The sequence below is a fragment of the Schistocerca nitens genome, chromosome 4 (assembly GCF_023898315.1).
Source record: "Schistocerca nitens isolate TAMUIC-IGC-003100 chromosome 4, iqSchNite1.1, whole genome shotgun sequence".
NCBI lineage: Eukaryota > Metazoa > Arthropoda > Insecta > Orthoptera > Acrididae > Schistocerca > Schistocerca nitens.
Genome location: NC_064617.1, coordinates 43,427,052 through 43,448,707, shown reverse-complemented (window position 1 = coordinate 43,448,707; position 21,656 = coordinate 43,427,052). Strand labels below are relative to the sequence as shown.

General features: G+C 41.8%; 1 protein-coding gene across 1 annotated transcript in view; it reads left to right on the top strand.

Annotated features, from left to right (window-relative positions):
- Window positions 1-539: 539 nt before the first annotated feature.
- The window catches only part of LOC126251455 (uncharacterized), a gene marked incomplete at its 5' end in the record, with an annotated part of 198,324 nt that continues 177,207 nt past the window's right edge, over window positions 540-21,656 (top strand). The window contains 2 exons of the mRNA XM_049951885.1: window positions 540-598; window positions 1,019-1,076. Of these exons, the coding sequence (XP_049807842.1) occupies window positions 540-598; window positions 1,019-1,076 (117 nt within the window). The remainder of the gene's footprint in view (window positions 599-1,018; window positions 1,077-21,656) is intronic.

The following is a 21,656-nucleotide window of genomic DNA, read 5'->3' as shown; positions in this document are numbered from 1 at the left end:
CTCTCTCTGCCTCTGCCTCTGTGTCTCTCTCTGCCTCTGCCTCTGTGTCTCTCTCTGCCTCTGCCTCTGTGTCTCTCTCTGCCTCTGCCTCTGTGTCTCTCTCTGCCTCTGCCTCTGTGTCTCTCTCTGCCTCTGCCTCTGTGTCTCTCTCTGCCTCTGCCTCTGTGTCTCTCTCTGCCTCTGCCTCTGTGTCTCTCTCTGCCTCTGCCTCTGTGTCTCTCTCTGCCTCTGCCTCTGTGTCTCTCTCTGCCTCTGCCTCTGTGTCTCTCTCTGCCTCTGCCTCTGTGTCTCTCTCTGCCTCTGCCTCTGTGTCTCTCTCTGCCTCTGCCTCTGTGTCTCTCTCTGCCTCTGCCTCTGTGTCTCTCTCTGCCTCTGCCTCTGTGTCTCTCTCTGCCTCTGCCTCTGTGTCTCTCTCTGCCTCTGCCTCTGTGTCTCTCTCTGCCTCTGCCTCTGTATCTCTCTCTGCCTCTGCCTCTGTATCTCCCTCTGCCTCTGCCTCTGTGTCTCTCTCTGCCTCTGCCTCTGTGTCTCTCTCTGCCTCTGCCTCTGTGTCTCTCTCTGCCTCTGCCTCTGTGTCTCTCTCTGCCTCTGCCTCTGTGTCTCTCTCTGCCTCTGCCTCTGTGTCTCTCTCTGCCTCTGCCTCTGTGTCTCTCTCTGCCTCTGCCTCTGTGTCTCTCTCTGCCTCTGCCTCTGTGTCTCTCTCTGCCTCTGCCTCTGTGTCTCTCTCTGCCTCTGCCTCTGTGTCTCTCTCTGCCTCTGCCTCTGTGTCTCTCGCTGCCTCTGCCTCTGTGTCTCTCGCTGCCTCTGCCTCTGTGTCTCTCTCTGCCTCTGCCTCTGTGTCTCTCTCTGCCTCTGCCTCTGTGTCTCTCTCTGCCTCTGCCTCTGTGTCTCTCTCTGCCTCTGCCTCTGTGTCTCTCTCTGCCTCTGCCTCTGTGTCTCTCTCTGCCTCTGCCTCTGTGTCTCTCTCTGCCTCTGCCTCTGTGTCTCTCTCTGCCTCTGCCTCTGTGTCTCTCTCTGCCTCTGCCTCTGTGTCTCTCTCTGCCTCTGCCTCTGTGTCTCTCTCTGCCTCTGCCTCTGTGTCTCTCTCTGCCTCTGCCTCTGTGTCTCTCTCTGCCTCTGCCTCTGTGTCTCTCTCTGCCTCTGCCTCTGTGTCTCTCTCTGCCTCTGCCTCTGTGTCTCTCTCTGCCTCTGCCTCTGTGTCTCTCTCTGCCTCTGCCTCTGTGTCTCTCTCTGCCTCTGCCTCTGTGTCTCTCTCTGCCTCTGCCTCTGTGTCTCTCTCTGCCTCTGCCTCTGTGTCTCTCTCTGCCTCTGCCTCTGTGTCTCTCTCTGCCTCTGCCTCTGTGTCTCTCTCTGCCTCTGCCTCTGTGTCTCTCTCTGCCTCTGCCTCTGTGTCTCTCTCTGCCTCTGCCTCTGTGTCTCTCTCTGCCTCTGCCTCTGTGTCTCTCTCTGCCTCTGCCTCTGTGTCTCTCTCTGCCTCTGCCTCTGTGTCTCTCTCTGCCTCTGCCTCTGTGTCTCTCTCTGCCTCTGCCTCTGTGTCTCTCTCTGCCTCTGCCTCTGTGTCTCTCTCTGCCTCTGCCTCTGTGTCTCTCTCTGCCTCTGCCTCTGTGTCTCTCTCTGCCTCTGCCTCTGTGTCTCTCTCTGCCTCTGCCTCTGTGTCTCTCTCTGCCTCTGCCTCTGTGTCTCTCTCTGCCTCTGCCTCTGTGTCTCTCTCTGCCTCTGCCTCTGTGTCTCTCTCTGCCTCTGCCTCTGTGTCTCTCTCTGCCTCTGCCTCTGTGTCTCTCTCTGCCTCTGCCTCTGTGTCTCTCTCTGCCTCTGCCTCTGTGTCTCTCTCTGCCTCTGCCTCTGTGTCTCTCTCTGCCTCTGCCTCTGTGTCTCTCTCTGCCTCTGCCTCTGTGTCTCTCTCTGCCTCTGCCTCTGTGTCTCTCTCTGCCTCTGCCTCTGTCTCTCTCTCTGCCTCTGCCTCTGTCTCTCTCTCTGCCTCTGCCTCTGTCTCTCTCTCTGCCTCTGCCTCTGTGTCTCTCTCTGCCTCTGCCTCTGTGTCTCTCTCTGCCTCTGCCTCTGTGTCTCTCTCTGCCTCTGCCTCTGTGTCTCTCTCTGCCTCTGCCTCTGTGTCTCTCTCTGCCTCTGCCTCTGTGTCTCTCTCTGCCTCTGCCTCTGTGTCTCTCTCTGCCTCTGCCTCTGTGTCTCTCTCTGCCTCTGCCTCTGTGTCTCTCTCTGCCTCTGCCTCACTCTCTCTCTGCCTCTGTCTCACTCTCTCTCTGCCTCTGTCTCACTCTCTCTCTGCCTCTGTCTCACTCTCTCTCTGCCTCTGTCTCACTCTCTCTCTGCCTCTGTCTCACTCTCTCTCTGCCTCTGTCTCACTCTCTCTCTGCCTCTGTCTCACTCTCTCTCTGCCTCTGTCTCACTCTCTCTCTGCCTCTGTCTCACTCTCTCTCTGCCTCTGTCTCACTCTCTCTCTGCCTCTGTCTCACTCTCTCTCTGCCTCTGTCTCACTCTCTCTCTGCCTCCGTCTCACTCTCTCTCTGCCTCTGTCTCACTCTCTCTCTGCCTCTGTCTCACTCTCTCTCTGCCTCTGTCTCACTCTCTCTCTGCCTCTGTCTCACTCTCTCTCTGCCTCTGTCTCACTCTCTCTCTGCCTCTGTCTCACTCTCTCTCTGCCTCTGTCTCACTCTCTCTCTGCCTCTGTCTCACTCTCTCTCTGCCTCTGTCTCACTCTCTCTCTGCCTCTGTCTCACTCTCTCTCTGCCTCTGTCTCACTCTCTCTCTGCCTCTGTCTCACTCTCTCTCTGCCTCTGTCTCACTCTCTCTCTGCCTCTGTCTCACTCTCTCTCTGCCTCTGTCTCACTCTCTCTCTGCCTCTGTCTCACTCTCTCTCTGCCTCTGTCTCACTCTCTCTCTGCCTCTGTCTCACTCTCTCTCTGCCTCTGTCTCACTCTCTCTCTGCCTCTGTCTCACTCTCTCTCTGCCTCTGTCTCACTCTCTCTCTGCCTCTGTCACACACACACACACACTTTTTTATTTTTATTTGTATGTTGTGCTTGACTATCGGCGAGGCACGAAAACGCCTGTGAATGACTTTCTTAGTTTTGAGTACACTTACGAAATAAATATAAAAACAACAATGAGAGTTGCTGATTTATGATGCTCAGTTTGCAGTCAGTTCTGAGTATTATTAGTAACTACTCTCCAGTCCCTAAACCTAGTTACAGAAAGCGAATCAGACGCATTACGTATTCCAGGCCGTAGCAGCCGCGACTTGGAGACACCAGCTATGGTCACTTCCCAGACCGCTGTAGGATCACATCGGTTCGTCTTCTTCCTGCTGGTACTGTAACTGAGATTTGGCAACAAGGCAACGTATGTTTGGCAACTCTGTGATCGATGAGTTACTTCCTGGTGTGCACGGAATTAAGCCTCAAAGTTCACTTGATTTTACCTGTCATTTCCATTGAATAATCTGAGTTATTATCGCTTGAAGGGTAACAAAAGATTGAAAATTTACGGTTTTCAGCCCAGGAAAGTCGTTGCAAGTGGGAATCGCAACTAATCTCGACCTTTAAATAGCGGTTTACGAGATCTAGTTACTATTGCCCTCGTAATAGGAAGCTGAGACCCATACCTCCTCGCCAGCTCTGTGGTAACGTGCTGACCTGTGAAACAGCGTCTTTTACGGTTCGCAGTTCCAGTCTCACTGACTGGTAACGTTTTTATCCCTTCTGTGAAAGAGCTACAAGCAGTCAGATCAAACATCAATAAGGAAATCGCAAGAAAATGCTTTCAGCTCATAGTACAAGGTTGAAAAACTTACAATGCTGCACAACAGGTAACGCCTCTTTCCACTGCTGACAAGCGAATTTTGGGTTTCTAGGAATACGTAACTATATTTATGAAATGCCACATTTGCATCCCTCTTGAGTATGACACAGCATACCAATTAAACACAGACCCAATCAAAATCTAAGTGAGTAGTATTTTACTAATTCGTGTCGATAGAGGCATGCTTGTGTACAGATACTTTCGTCGTAAGGTTATCATGGTTAGTTTTATTTCATTTCTTATAATACAGTGCACAATTTTCGTAAGGTTTCCTTTAGTGTTGTTAAAACAATAGTAAACATGAGAGAGATATTAATCATCAACGATATATGCGAATTCTCTGATGTTACCTATGACAGTGTGACAATGCACATGCAGTTTATTGATTACATGCATGTAGAAAACTTGTTCTGAGTTAAAGCTGTCAAACAAAGTTTGAAGAAGACTAAAATATCACTACCACACGACGGCTAATGTAGAAAATACTTTTGACATATTATGGCACGATGCGCTCTCCCTGCACATCTTCGAGATGCATCTGCTGCCTGCTGTCTAACTACTGTGACATTTTGCTCTATTCAGGTTTAATAGTCCTTTTTCCACATGCGACTACTTTGGGTTGAGAAGTGAAGGGAATTATGTTCAAACTTCCATTAGATAGATAACTTCAGCAGAGAGCAGAATTGCGTTTTAAAAAATGTAGCACTGAATGTATTCGAACTCGCGACATCTTATCTATGCTACAAGCTAACACGTAGCTACAACAGCTCCAGAGCTCGGCAACTATTCCCCCAGAACTTTTGGATTCCACAGCACTGTGAGATTATGCATATGGCCAGGTCTTGACTTCTGAGAGACAAACAGTTACAGCTTTTCTTTTGGACTGAACGACGTTTTCTAGTAACAGATAGCGCAATAGAATAGCTCAAGTGGAAAGGAACACTTCCTATTTAAACTTCTGCATCCTACACTGTTGGCAGTTGTGTGTAGGTGGCAGTTACGTGATTTTATTTCTGTGATTACAAAATAGTCGAATGTATGCACTGGGTAGGCGAGGCAGCTAGTTCATGGTGAGTCGGTCAACCAAGTAAATGAATTTACTGAACATGCTGCAAATTACTACAGGGAGCCTGTGTGTCAGAATTTTCATCCAGTGTGGCGCAACTGCGTTACGATAGAAAAATGACTCGCAGAGAAGAGGATTTCGTGGTCTGTTGGACGGATGGTAGGTAGTTATACCTATGGTCCGGGTTCGATTCCCACTTCTGTCAATAATTTTAGATAGGGAGAGACAGATTCCATTCTCTCCTGGCTACACCAAGTGAAGGAGATATAATGGCTGCGTGGTCTGGAAATTCACATTAAAGATGATATTCCTTCTTTACCAAGTAGACGGTAGGTTGAACCACAATAAAGTCTGGAGTGGCGACATGTAGAAACTCATTCACCAGTAACCTTTCTTATACTAGTTATTTATTTCAAGTGACGACACAAACGCTATGTATGGTCACAGGACACTTATTCCATCTTTTATTTGAGCTTCTGTATGTCGATAAAATTGGTTCTGAACTGGGAATGCAACTCAGACCGCCCTTAACGCGGAATTTGGTCCCTTCGTGGCAATACAGCTCGGCTACAATTTGTTGTTTGTTCAAAACTGCAGATTCCTCAACACCTTCACATATTACGCGTGAATGGGATCGAATCCTGGCCCGGCACTAAAGATTTAATTATGTATTATCAAGCTCTAGCATGAGAACACCTATCTGTTGGTGGATAATAATTTCGATTTTTAATGTATTTTCATTCGCTGTCAACACTAACGATATCTGACGTTTTTAGCTACCAGTGAGACACAGAACTATTTGCGAGATGACTGTAAGTTCGAGATGCTATTATAAGCAGCTGGTGGAGAAAAATTCTGTAGCTGACGTCTCTTTGTGTGCAGTCAACAACGATATGTGTGGGGCTCAACTCCCAGTGAGCGCTGAACTCTTCGTCATATTATTTCAGTTCAAACTTGCTCACATGTCACTGCTGGTGCAACAAACCCATATTTAACGTTCGTTTTCTCTAGGATATAACAGCGATAGGTGCCGGGTTGGAGTCCTGGGAAGGAAAAAATTGTTTCGTCTCGTCATTTCAGTTAAAACATCTAGCTACTGCCGCGAAATTCCGATATGTCACATTTGACTGTGCTTCGATAGCAATCCGATTAGGTTCCGGGTTCGAATCCGTGTCCAACACACAGCTTTACCTCACGGCATATCAAGTAAGTTACTTGTGAATAAGCAATATTTAACATCTCTCGTAGTTCGTTAACAGGGACAATAGATGCTGGGTAGAAATTTGCGTCTGTTAAAAATGTTTGCGTTATGCAATTTAAAGTTGATATTTGCTAACTGATACTGTCTAAAATCGAGGTATATCACTCTCTGTATGCCTAATCAGGAATGACTGTTAGTTTCCGTCAGTCACGAAATCTTTGCTTAGTCTGCATGAGCTGTGTTTGAATCCATATGCAGAACAAGACGGTTCGTCGTGTCATTTAATGTTCATACATATTCTCAACTAGCTGCTCGTGAATAACTTAAATTTTTAATGTCATTTTCTGTTAAATAGTTCATATGGCAAGCCGGCCGGAGTGGCCGTGCGGTTCTGGGCGCTACAGTCTGGAACCGCGCGACCGCTACGGTCGCAGGTTCGAGCCCTGTCTCGGACATGGTGTGTCTGAGGTCCTTAGGCTAGTTAGGTTTAAGTAGTTCTAAGTTCTAGCGGACTGATAACCTCAGAAGTTAAGTCCCATAGTGCTCAGAGCCATTAGAACCATTTCTGAAGTATACGAGTATTTACGAACAGTACAAGCAGGATTGCAGCGAACTGATCACTTAGTGCAACATGGAGTACCTGTGTAATTAGTCATTCCAGCTGCATATCTGAGGGTAAGATTTGTTAAGCATTTCATTGCAGAATTAATGTAATATCCGCACGATAATCTCTGCAGTCATACTTTATTAGGAGCCCGCGATTGGAGTACCATGTTCGTTAAATCGGATTACTCAAGCTGAGGCCAAATAAAGACAAGCGACGACGCCACAACACTATCTTTACTTAAGTAGGTAGTCAGCGCTAAAGTATGTGCGCCACCATTAACGTTACTGTAAGCAGTTTGACAACGTAACACCACCACAACTACTGACAACCTGAACCATTATCATCACGCAGTTGTGACAAATGGTTCAAATGGCTCTGAGCACTATGGGACTAAACATCTGTGGTCATAAGTCCCCTAGAACTTAGAACTACTTAAACCTTACTAACCTAAGGACATCACACACATCCATGCCCGAGGCAGGATTCGAACCTGCGACCGTAGCAGTCGCGCGGTTCCTGACTGAGCGCCTAGAACGCAGTTGTGACTCTCAGTGATTACAGGTTACTGATGTTTGTCAAGAATAGCGGAAAGCGCCTCTGAAGTTCCATTTGCATAACGACTAGCACGTGGCCGGCCGCGGTGGTCTAGCGGTTCTAGGCGCTCAGTCCGGAACCGCGCGACTGCTACGGTCGCAGGTTCGAATCCTGACTCGGGCATGGATGTGTGTGATGTCCTTAGGTTACTTAGGTTTAAGTAGTTCTAAGTTCTAGGGGACTGATGACCACAGATGTTAAGTCCAATAGTGCTCAGAACCATTTGAACCATTTGACTAGGACGGAGAGAATGCTAAATAACAGTAATAGGTCACCCAGCGAAGAGTAGAGTCCACGTATTGTCTGAAGTTCTTGCAGTTTGATATAATGCAGTTCCCTATAGTTTCACACTAACGGGTTCTTTTGGCTATCGAAATACTCATATGGGAATCATAAAAGTGGAATTGCTAGATCACCCAACTACCTTAATAACACCTCATTCTGGATTGAATACGACTCGGAAAGCGACGTTAATTTGACGTTTTCATCCATCTCCTGACGTCTCACTGAATGAAGTCTGAAGTGCACGCACAGTTGTGTTGCCTGCCGCAAGGATTCTGTGAAGTGTTGTGGCAGCTGGCAGTCATTGCTGAATACACACATGTGCAAATAACCTCACTGCTCTAGCGGAACTCGTCTTTGTTGCATTTTTTCCATACGGTAATTAGCACAATAACATAAGGCTTGTTCTGCTGAAGAACTTGATGCCCACAAGTCCTTAAATAATAATCTCCTAGCGGGAGGAATAAATACATGAAAGGAAACAGACTGTTGGACGAAAGAATGGACAGCTCCCTGCTTTTGGCGTTTCGGATAGCGCCTACGATAAGAATCTGGTGTCATATTATGCTTCAGAACTCTAAACTGTTTATTTTTTTACTTCATACTAAAACAAAAGTTGTGATATGAGACGAGGAAATGACTTATATGCTTCTCAGGAACTTTAGTTTTTCGTGTTTATTTTCTCACTTCATATTAAAACAAGGGCGTTAATACGAGAAGAGGAAATGAAATATACGCTTCCAAGACATAATATTTCCTTGTGTGCTATTACTGCAAACATGAAAGCCCTGCAGTTAATTTTTGTATGTTGGATAAGTTTTGATATCACCTCACATTCCTTTGTGACAAGGTTCCTATTGTCTTGGGATTCAAATAGAGTGGACGTTTCATCACTGGTTAATATTCTGATGACTAATGACATGATACCCGTTGCAATTGCTCCATGGCACCTGTGAGTAGAGTCTCACGTTGGTTACTATAAGAACACGCAGGCAGTGATATCCGCTCACTGGAGTCAGAGCCAAGGTGATTTCTTTCTGTTTAGGGCGAAGCGTCTGCTGCAGTGTCCACGCTCAGCCAACATAAACAAATCGCGGTGGCATTGGGCACTGCTAATCGCTGCACTTGCCGCGAGCCTCGACAACAAGAGCGCACTGACTCTGCTAACGATACTATGGAGTTAATAGATCTTACTTAACGGAATACGCAGGACGTGGGATGGGTAAAAATTCAGTTTGTAGCTTCCCATCACATTAAAATACTTTACAGTCATATTTGATGCAATATTTATTGTTGGTAGTCTCTCTAATGTTAATAGTATTGATTCACATCGTGCGTTAACACGAAAACACACACACACACACACACACACACACACACACACACACACACACACACACACACACACACACACACACACAAAAACAGTCATTGATTCCTGTGAGGGTGACAACTACTGTGTGTTGAACAACACATGCACCAGTCAGTTCCTCAGTTGGCGTCGAGTAGATGAGATTTTTCAATTACCTTGCACTGCAAGAATTGTAAGGAGGGGACTGAAAGTAAATGGACTTGATGTATGCTAAAGGGCTGCGACAAAGCAAAGCTTGACCGATTATCAGATAACTGTCCACATGGGCTTTGTGGACGAGTATACTTTTAGTAACCAACCCACCCACGATCATTACGTAAGATTTCTCGAGGGCGTAGGGAAATTGATTTCATTAAGTCGTCGACAGTGTAGCGTGATGGTTTACTTCCCACCATACGTTTTCTATATTCGTCCAAAGGTCGCTTGCATTTGTAGGGACACATGGCAATGACCTTGTTACCTCTGCCCACATATTCTCTATCTGGTTGATGTTCGGTGATCGTGGAACAAACGGCTACAGCTTCATCCTCTCTTGGCCCTGAAACCAATCTCGCACTGCTCTACTATGATGGATGGGTCTCTGCTCCTGTAAATACATTGTTATGTCGTTAGTTCATATATTTATATTTAAATAACGTATTTGTAATAAGCACAGTGTTTAAGAATTCATTCCCTGACATAGATAAGTGATCTGGATTCAACAGTCCGATTAAGAATGTGGTTCACCCAGTCTATCATATGATGAGCGTCGTAGTCGGATAGCCACATTAAGACTGACTGGCTGAATCCGATTAGGACGATCTTGTATCGAAATGAAATTACAGAAATCGGATAATTTGAACGTCTGTATTGCAACAATGCTGCGCACATAAATTCCTATGATGGGGTAACAGCTAGCAACTGTCTAAGAAAAAGTGAGAAATATGTCTACTAGCAGCAATGTAACGTAATTATAAACCATGTTTATGTGATGGAAATACTGAATCGGACAACACACATCTATTTCAGTGGAGGGAAGATACACCATATCGGATTTGCTGTTGACATAATAATAATAATAATAATAATAATAATAATAATAATCCCCGTGGAGGCCCGGGAAAAGAATAGGCCTCCGGTATGTTCTGCCAGTCGTAAAAGGCGACGAAAAGAACAAACCACTAATAGGGCTAACCCCCCTTTTAGTGTGATTAGTTGGTTCAGGACAGAACTAAAGAAGCCTCGGACAAGCGCCGTCATGGTCGGGGACGACGCTTGAACCCTATGCCCGCCCACAATGGTAACGACACTGCTAGCCAACTGGAAAATGATTTAAATCCAAATAGAGGTGTTTTGCAGGATATGCTTCCTGCAACCACCCTAGAAGGAAAACAAAGACAGAGGATGAGATGGTCAGATGAAGTTAATCGACACCTCATGTTCTGTTATTACCAAGCAACAAACCTAGGAACCAACACAACTGGATACAGATCACAAGTATACACAACATTTATTACCAGATACCCAGAATTAAAATTTTTAACAGAACAACGACTAGCTGATCAGATCCGTGTAATAATCAAAAATAACAGGATACCCCAGTCAGAATTAGAAAACATCAAACAAGAAGTACAACAAATACTGGAACAAAATAATGTGCAATCAGAAGAAGAAGAAAATACAGTAATGGACTCAAACATCCCAGAGCAAACAAACAAAGAACAACACGCACCAATTAAACAATCAGAGGAAAACGAAATCTTAAGACAGCCACCAGAACAAGCACAAATAGAACACGAAGTGACACAGATGCTAGATATAGAAGAAAAATTTCAGCTAACATATATAGAATACAAAGACACAAATACAGACATTAGACCATTCTTGCATAGACCACCAAATAACCCACAAGTCGAAACAACAATAAAAACTATCAACACAATCATACACAACAAAATAAATGAAAACACAACTATGGAAGAGTTACAACTACTGGTTTATATAGGAGCACTCACTACACTAAATATACACACTAGACAGAGATCAGAACCAACCAACATACAGAAGAAAACCACAAAACCAGCATGGCAACACAGGCTACAGATCAGAATAGAAAAACTGAGAAAAGACATCGGACAGCTAACACAATTTATAAGAAATGAAATCTCGGAAAAAAAACGAAAAAGGTTAGGTAAAATCTCACAACAAGAAGCGACAGAGCAATTAGACGAAAAGAAGCAGAAATTACAAGCATTAGCCAAACGACTCAGAAGATACAAAAAAAGTGAAAATAGAAGGAAACAAAACCAAACATTCAACACAAACCAAAAGAAATTTTACCAGACAATAGATAACACACACATTAAAATAAACAATCCACCAAACATAACAGACATGGAACACTTCTGGAGCAACATATGGTCAAACCCGGTACAACATAACAGGCATGCACGGTGGATACAAGCAGAAACAGACACATACAAGATGATACCACAAATGCCTGAAGTGATAATTTTGCAACATGAAGTCACCCAAGCAATTAATTCTACTCACAATTGGAAAGCCCCTGGAAATGATAAAATAGCAAATTTCTGGTTAAAGAAGTTCACCTCAACACATTCACATCTAACTAAATTATTTAACAGTTACATTGCAGACCCATACACATTCCCTGATACACTTACACATGGAATAACTTATCTGAAACCTAAAGATCAAGCAGACACAGCGAACCCAGCTAAATATCGCCCCATAACATGCCTACCAACAATATACAAAATATTAACTTCAATCATTAAACAGAAATTAATTACACATACAACACAGAACAAAATTATAAATGAAGAGCAGAAAGGCTGTTGCAAAGGAGCACGAGGATGTAAAGAGCAACTGATAATAGATGCAGAGGTGACATATCAAGCTAAAACTAAACAAAGGTCGCTACACTACACATACATTGATTACCAAAAAGCTTTTGATAGTGTACCCCACTCATGGTTACTACAAATATTGGAAATATACAAAGTAGATCCTAAATTGATACAGTTCCTAAACATAGTAATGAAAAATTGGAAAACCACACTTAATATCCAAACAAATTCAAATAATATCACATCACAGCCAATACAGATTAAGCGTGGAATATACCAAGGAGACTCATTAAGTCCTTTCTGGTTCTGCCTTGCTCTGAACCCACTATCCAACATGCTAAATAATACAAATTATGGATACAATATTACTGGAACATACCCACACAAAATCACACATTTGCTATACATGGATGATCTAAAACTACTGGCAGCAACAAATCAACAACTCAACCAATTACTAAAGATAACAGAAGTATTCAGCAATGATATAAGTATGGCTTTTGGAACAGACAAATGTAAGAAAAATAGCATAGTCAAGGGAAAACACACTAAACAAGAAGATTACATATTGGATAACCACAGCGACTGCATAGAAGCGATGGAAAAAACGGATGCCTATAAATATCTAGGATACAGACAAAAAATAGGAATAGATAATACAAATATTAAAGAAGAACTAAAAGAAAAATATAGACAAAGACTAACAAAAATACTGAAAACAGAATTGACAGCAAGAAACAAGACAAAAGCTATAAATACTTATGCCATACCAATATTGACCTACTCATTTGGAGTAGTGAAATGGAGTAACACAGACCTAGAAGCACTCAATACACTTACACGATCACAATGCCACAAATATAGAATACATCACATACATTCAGCAACAGAAAGATTCACATTAAGCAGAAAGGAAGGAGGAAGGGGATTTATCGATATAAAAAATCTACATTATGGACAGGTAGACAATTTAAGAAAATTCTTTCTAGAACGAGCAGAAACTAGCAAAATACACAAAGCAATCACTCATATAAATACATCGGCTACACCACTACAATTTCATAACCACCTCTACAACCCTTTAGACCACATAACATCAACAGATACGAAGAAAGTAAATTGGAAAAAGAAAACACTTCATGGCAAGCACCCGTATCATCTAACACAGCCACACATCGATCAAGACGCATCCAACACATGGCTAAGAAAAGGCAATATATACAGTGAGACAGAAGGATTCATGATTGCAATACAGGATCAAACAATAAACACCAGGTATTACAGCAAGCATATTATTAAAGATCCCAATACCACAACAGATAAATGCAGACTTTGTAAACAACAAATAGAAACAGTAGATCACATCACAAGCGGATGTACAATACTAGCAAATACAGAATACCCCAGAAGACATGACAATGTCGCAAAAATAATACATCAACAGCTTGCCTTACAACATAAACTTTTAAAACAACAAGTTCCTACATACAAGTATGCACCACAAAATGTACTGGAGAATGATGAATACAAATTATACTGGAACAGAACCATTATAACAGATAAAACAACACCACATAACAAACCTGACATCATACTCACCAATAAAAAGAAGTTAACACAACTAATCGAAATATCCATACCAAATACAACAAATATACAAAAGAAAACAGGAGAAAAAATTGAAAAATACATCCAACTGGCTGAGGAAGTCAAAGACATGTGGCATCAGGATAAAGTTGACATCATACCAATTATACTATCAACTACAGGAGTCATACCACACAATATCCACCAGTACATCAATGCAATACAGCTACATCCAAACATATATATACAACTACAGAAATCCGTAATTATTGATACATGTTCAATTACCCGAAAGTTCCTAAATGCAATATAACACATACCGTACAGTTAATAGGAAGTGACGCTTGATCAAGGTCCGCGTCACTTTCCATTCTCAACCAGACTTAACGTCTGAGAAAGTAAAGAAATAATAATAATAATAAGGCCCGGGAAAAGAATAGGCCTCCGGTATGTTCTGCCAGTCGTAAAAGGCGACGAAAAGAACAAACCACTAATAGGGCTAACCCCCCTTTTAGTGTGATTAGTTGGTTCAGGACAGAACTAAAGAAGCCTCGGACAAGCGCCGTCATGGTCGGGGACGACGCTTGAACCCTATGCCCGCCCACAATGGTAACGACACTGCTAGCCAACTGGAAAATGATTTAAATCCAAATAGAGGTGTTTTGCAGGATATGCTTCCTGCAACCACCCTAGAAGGAAAACAAAGACAGAGGATGAGATGGTCAAATGAAGTTAATCGACACCTCATGTTCTGTTATTACCAAGCAACAAACCTAGGAACCAACACAACTGGATACAGATCACAAGTATACACAACATTTATTACCAGATACCCAGAATTAAAATTTTTAACAGAACAACGACTAGCTGATCAGATCCGTGTAATAATCAAAAATAACAGGATACCCCAGTCAGAATTAGAAAACATCAAACAAGAAGTACAACAAATACTGGAACAAAATAATGTGCAATCAGAAGAAGAAGAAAATACAGTAATGGACTCAAACATCCCAGAGCAAACAAACAAAGAACAACACGCATCAATTAAACACTCAGAGGAAAATGAAATCTTAAGACAGCCACCAGCACAAGCACAAATAGAACACGAAGTGACACACATGTTAGATATAGAAGAAAAATTTCAGCTAACATATATAGAATACAAAGACACAAATACAGACATTAGACCATTCTTGCATAGACCACCAAATAACCCACAAGTCGAAACAACAATAAAAACTATCAACACAATCATACACAACAAAATAAATGAAAACACAACTATGGAAGAGTTACAACTACTGGTTTATATAGGAGCACTCACTACATTAAATATACACACTAGACAGAGATCAGAACCAACCAACACACAGAAGAAACCCACAAAACCAGCATGGCAACACAGGCTGCAGATCAGAATAGAAAAACTGAGAAAAGACATCGGACAGCTAACACAATTTATAAGAAATGAAATATCAGACAAAAAACGAAAAAGGTTAGGTAAAATCTCACAACAAGAAGCGACAGAGCAATTAGACGAAAAGAAGCAGAAATTACAAGCATTAGCCAAACGACTCAGAAGATACAAAAAAAGTGAAAATAGAAGGAAACAAAACCAAACATTCAACACAAACCAAAAGAAATTTTACCAGACAATAGATAACACACACATTAAAATAAACAATCCACCAAACATAACAGACATGGAACAATTCTGGAGCAACATATGGTCAAACCCGGTACAACATAACAGGCATGCACGGTGGATACAAACAGAAACAGACACATACAAGATGATACCACAAATGCCTGAAGTGAAAATTTTGCAACATGAAGTCACCCAAGCAATTAATTCTACTCACAATTGGAAAGCCCCTGGAAATGATAAAATAGCAAATTTCTGGTTAAAGAAGTTCACCTCAACACATTCACATCTAACTAAATTATTTAACAGTTACATTGCAGACCCATACACATTCCCTGATACACTTACACATGGAATAACTTATCTGAAACCTAAAGATCAAGCAGACACAGCGAACCCAGCTAAATATCGCCCCATAACATGCCTACCAACAATATACAAAATATTAACTTCAATCATTAAACAGAAATTAATGACGCATACAACACAGAACAAAATTATAAATGAAGAACAAAAAGGCTGTTGCAAAGGAGCACGAGGATGTAAAGAGCAACTGATAATAGATGCAGAGGTGACATATCAAGCTAAAACTAAACAAAGGTCGCTACACTACGCATACATTGATTACCAAAAAGCTTTTGATAGTGTACCCCACTCATGGTTACTACAAATATTGGAAATATACAAAATAGATCCTAAATTGATACAGTTCCTAAACATAGTAATGAAAAATTGGAAAACCACACTTAATATCCAAATAAATTCAAATAATATCACATCACAGCCAATACAGATTAAGCGTGGAATATACCAAGGAGACTCATTAAGTCCTTTCTGGTTCTGCCTTGCTCTGAACCCACTATCCAACATGCTAAATAATACAAATTATGGATACAATATTACTGGAACATACCCACACAAAATCACACATTTGCTATACATGGATGATCTAAAACTACTGGCAGCAACAAATCAACAACTCAACCAATTACTAAAGATAACAGAAGTATTCAGCAATGATATAAGTATGGCTTTTGGAACAGACAAATGTAAGAAAAATAGCATAGTCAAGGGAAAACACACTAAACAAGAAGATTACATGTTGGATAACCACAGCGACTGCATAGAAGCGATGGAAAAAACAGATGCCTATAAATATCTAGGATACAGACAAAAAATAGGAATAGATAATACAAATATTAAAGAAGAACTAAAAGAAAAATATAGACAAAGACTAACAAAAATACTGAAAACAGAATTGACAGCAAGAAACAAGACAAAAGCTATAAATACTTATGCCATACCAATATTGACCTACTCATTTGGAGTAGTGAAATGGAGTAACACAGACCTAGAAGCACTCAATACACTTACACGCTCACAATGCCACAAATATAGAATACATCACATACATTCAGCAACAGAAAGATTCACATTAAGCAGAAAGGAAGGAGGAAGGGGATTTATCGATATAAAAAACCTACATTATGGACAGGTAGACAATTTAAGAAAATTCTTTCTAGAACGAGCAGAAACTAGCAAAATACACAAAGCAATCACTCATATAAATACATCGGCTACACCACTACAATTTCATAACCACCTCTACAACCCTTTAGACCACATAACATCAACAGATACGAAGAAAGTAAATTGGAAAAAGAAAACACTTCATGGCAAGCACCCGTATCATCTAACACAGCCACACATCGATCAAGACGCATCCAACACATGGCTAAGAAAAGGCAATATATACAGTGAGACAGAAGGATTCATGATTGCAATACAGGATCAAACAATAAACACCAGGTATTACAGCAAGCATATTATTAAAGATCCTAATACCACAACAGATAAATGCAGACTTTGTAAACAACAAATAGAAACAGTAGATCACATCACAAGCGGATGTACAATACTAGCAAATACAGAATACCCCAGAAGACATGACAATTTCGCAAAAATAATACATCAACAGCTTGCCTTACAACATAAACTTATAAAACAACACGTTCCTACATACAAGTATGCACCACAAAATGTACTGGAGAATGATGAATACAAATTATACTGGAACAGAACCATTATAACAGATAAAACAACGCCACATAACAAACCTGACATCATACTCACCAATAAAAAGAAGAAATTAACACAATTAATCGAAATATCCATACCCAATACAACAAATATACAAAAGAAAACAGGAGAAAAAATTGAAAAATACATCCAACTGGCTGAGGAAGTCAAAGACATGTGGCATCAGGATAAAGTTGACATCATACCAATTATACTATCAACTACAGGAGTCATACCACACAATATCCACCAATACATCAATGCAATACAGCTACATCCAAACATATATATACAATTACAGAAATCCGTAATTATTGATACATGTTCAATTACCCGAAAGTTCCTAAATGCAATATAACATGTACCGTACAGCAAAAAGGAAGTGACGCTTGATAAAGGTCCGCGTCACTCCATTCTTAACCAGACTTCTAAAAAGTCTGAGAAAGTAAAGAAATAATAATAATAATAATAAAAATCCCGTGTGGCCGATAGGGGAAACCCTCCCCCATATGGATGGTACCGTGGAAATCAAATACTTGTGGTGAACCAAATACTAACACAATCCTGAACGGCTACTCAATCCGTTGAACCCAAAATCCAGACACATCTGAGTGAAAATCACCGCTACTCTGGTCACCGTCTGTTAGCTCAATGAGCTTGGCTGAAAATATTTGCTTCCAAAGGCTTCAACACCCTCTGGTCCTGTCCGGTCCTGGTATCACCCAGGCCAAACCAATGAAACACAAGAAAACATGAACTATGCAAGCAAAGGTAACTTTATCCCGGGTGGTACACAACCTGGCCACCGATAGGCGGCAGTTGGATTTTCGCACTCTGGGGAGTCCAGGTTAGCACGGCAGAGAATGTCGAAGATCTCTGGTAAATTTCCCTACAAGCAGAAAACATTCATTTGAAAACTAAACATCGATACATTGATCCAAACAAGAAACCTAAATAATCTCACAAAAGAAATCGTCCGCAAAAAAATTCTCATTCTTGCTCTTCAAGAACCACGATTAATTGACAATTAAAACTTGCATTACGGAAACCATGGCATCTTCAAAATACAACAAAAGGTAGCGAAACTCGCACCAATCCTCGGCATTGCATTTCTCGAACACAGATCTATCAACAACTCTGTCGAAGAAATCACACCCATCAACAATCGAGTTATGACTATGCTCATTCAGAGCCCCTATAAAAAATATACACTCATAAATGCACATGCCCCCACAAACATCGAAAATAAGGAAAACACCGAAAATGTCGAAAAATTGTGGAACACACTCGAAAATACTATGAGCAAAATTTACCAAGAAGACGTGAAAATACTAATGGGAGGCTTCAACTCACTATTTGGGACAGAAAAAAACCTGTAGAAAAATCATTGGTACAAATTCAACACACCGAAACGCTTAGACCAACAGCACACGTCTGACTGACATTTGCCAACAATTCAACCACAAAAGAATGTCTTCCCACTTAGGAAGTAGCCTGTTCCCAAGAAACATGTTTGGCTACCAGGTGCAAGCTGCTTTCGTTCGCCTTTCGAGACTCGCTGAAAGCCAGATTTTTAATTCTTTTGTAGCAGAGCTACAAGCAGGCAGATACAAACGCAATAAGGGAATCTTAAGACAACGCGCCTTGCTACTTTCAGTAACCCTTAGTGTCAGAGCGAAAACCTTACGGTACTGCCAAATTCATAATGACGACATATTTTTTGTTGTTGTGAATACATAATTATATCTATGAAATGCCACTTTTCATAATAATAGCGGATGATACAGGAAATGAAGTAAATACGGATCTTTTCGAAGTCAAAAGTCGGTAATGTCCTACTAATTCGTGTTAAAATACGCTCAATCGTCTCACAGATACTTAATGCTTTATTAAGATAGTCTGCCGTCGTGATGTTTCTGTAGTAAGCTGAATTTATTTTGTATTAGTACAGTGAATATTTTAATTGGATTTTCCGATAGTTTACTAAACGCAACAGTAATCATCAATGAGAAATTAATCAGCAAAAGAATTTTCTTTCACGACATCTAAAACTATCTGACAATGCTAAAGTTGTTTACGAATTCTACGCCAGTAGAAACCTACTGGTTTCAACGATATAATTATACCAGAGTAGTTTTAAGAGTATTTTCGTCTAGAAATGAATTGCGTCGACGGTTGATCGATCAAGAGCGGGAAAGGTAAAACTTGACGAATATATGACGAGAGGGACAAGTGCTTGAGAGAGGACTTCTCTATCAATACAAGTGCCTGAGAGACGACTTTAATTTCAATCTCCTGGATAGTTTTGTTTCTCAAATCAAGAAGTGCGTTATCATGCAGTAGAACATGTGATGTAGTTGTGTTGCTCGATTTTCTTACGCTGAGACCGAAAGGTGTCTCAGTTGTTGGCAACAAATTCCAGCTGTGTTTTGGTAGAATTCGTAGCCCAAAACTCACTTTTGGAGCTATCAGATGTAAAATATTATGTTCACACTACTCTTTGCTCGAGTTTATGTCGTTTGGAGGGGCTTAGCCTTTCATTTCTTCTTAGGAAGTTAATGATAAAGGCATCATAACACGTCACCAGTTACAGTACTGCATACGAATGCTCAATGAGCGACCTGATGACGTTCAATAATAGTCACTCCGTTGATTTTTGTTGTTTCGAATTAGAGCATGTAGTACTCGTACACCAGACTTCTGAACTTTGCCTGTTGAATGCAAATGTCGCATGATGGTAAAATGGTAATCTATCACATATATCAGTAGTCGAGACTTGCTTAATGTGGAAAATCATTGATGCCAGAACGATCTTTGTTGAAACAAGAATATCTTTTTCTGGCGTATTTTTCCCAAAAGCACTCGCTCCACACACAATTCAAATCTTTCTAGCTGCCTCCTCTGCATTCACCCCTCTGTTATACCAAAAGTAAACGTTTTGTTGCAGATGTTACACCTATTTCCACTTGCGACTCAATTTTACAATGCTTAACTGTAGTTCATGATTCTCAAGTATGCAAAATCCAATGCTTAACTGCAAGATGATAACTAGAACTTCAAATTCGAAAATGACAGTTGATACATACACTGACAGCGTCGCGCCGCGTTCACCTGAGCGGTGCCGGATTTCAGGCGGCGGGTGGCGCCTGGCCGGTGGCCGGTAGCCGCTGCAGCGCGAGGAAACGCTCGAGCGTAAGCTGTTATGATCGCGACGCAGCCACGAGCTGTCCTGCGGAATTGTTTCTGGAATACTTGTTATTGCTGGTGGGTAGAATGTTAAGCGAATTATCTTTGATGTTCAGTCAGACTCATAACTTTAGACCGACTGTGGGAGAAAAAAAAAAAAAAAAAACAGTTAGACGCGAACAGGCGACTATAAGCTTAGAACGCACGACGCTTGCCACTAGACCACGGGCTCACATAGTCCGACAACGTCTCGGAAGTAGACAATACTTCCTCCTAACACTTCCGCATCTTACAGTGTTGCCAGATTTTGCATATGGCCGGACTTAGAGTTGTCAGGGGCGGTCAGTTTTATTGGCCACCTTAAGTGAATGACTCGGACTTAGTCTCTGTGGCGGCCGGCCGGCGGTCAGTTTTATTGTCTAAGACTGTACGTGTGCTGTAGTTTCTGATGCTCGCTTTTTATCTTGCCCCGTTTTCAAATCTCCATAATTTCGCTGGTCTCACGATAATTTGCCTGGAATGGAAACAAATGTACATTTAGGGGAGAGTGACAAGAAGTGATGAAAGTAAGTTAGAGAGACCCTGTCTATGGCCATAGCAATTAAGGGAAATTGGAAATGTTGTAATGACACATTGATAAATTTTATTTCCATTTAAGTTGTTGTTATTAAAATTTTTATACGGTGCCACGTGTAACATTCTCTTCCAAGGTGGAGTGGATTTTGAGTGGGTAAGAGTACAGACCGACATAAAACCCGGCGGCCGGGCGGCTGCCGCAGAGTGTTAGTCGGAGTCGTTCACTGAGGGTGCCCAGCGTAACCCACCGCAGCTCAGAATTCTAAATGCGGCCGTCTGCACAATCTGGCAATACTGCAGGATGCGCAAGTGTACGGAGTAAGTTCTATCATTCTTCGCCAGCCGTTTCAGGGGTATACCACGTGTTCTTCGTCTAGTGGTAAACGTCGCGCAATGTAGATACAAATTCGCGAGATACTCCTCGATGTTTTACTTTTAAATCATATTCGTGTCTGCTGATGTTACGTCTGATGGAGTCTCAAAGATAATTCGCTTCACTACATAACCAACCAGTAATAGCACAGTCAAAACTTTGATGACAGCAGAAACTTCAAGAAACAATTCGGCTCGAATAGGTGGTGGCTGCGTCAGCGTCGGAACAGATCACTCTCGAGACTTCCTCGCCCTGTATCGACTACCTGCCGCGTTCCAGCCGCCGTCCGCCAGGTTAACTCTGCGCGGGGCTGAGTGGATTTATCAACTGTCGCTTTCTTACTTGAAGTTCTAGTGTTTATCTTGAAGTTGTGTGTTGGGTTTTGCATGTTTTAAACATAATCCATTATGCGAAAACGTTTTT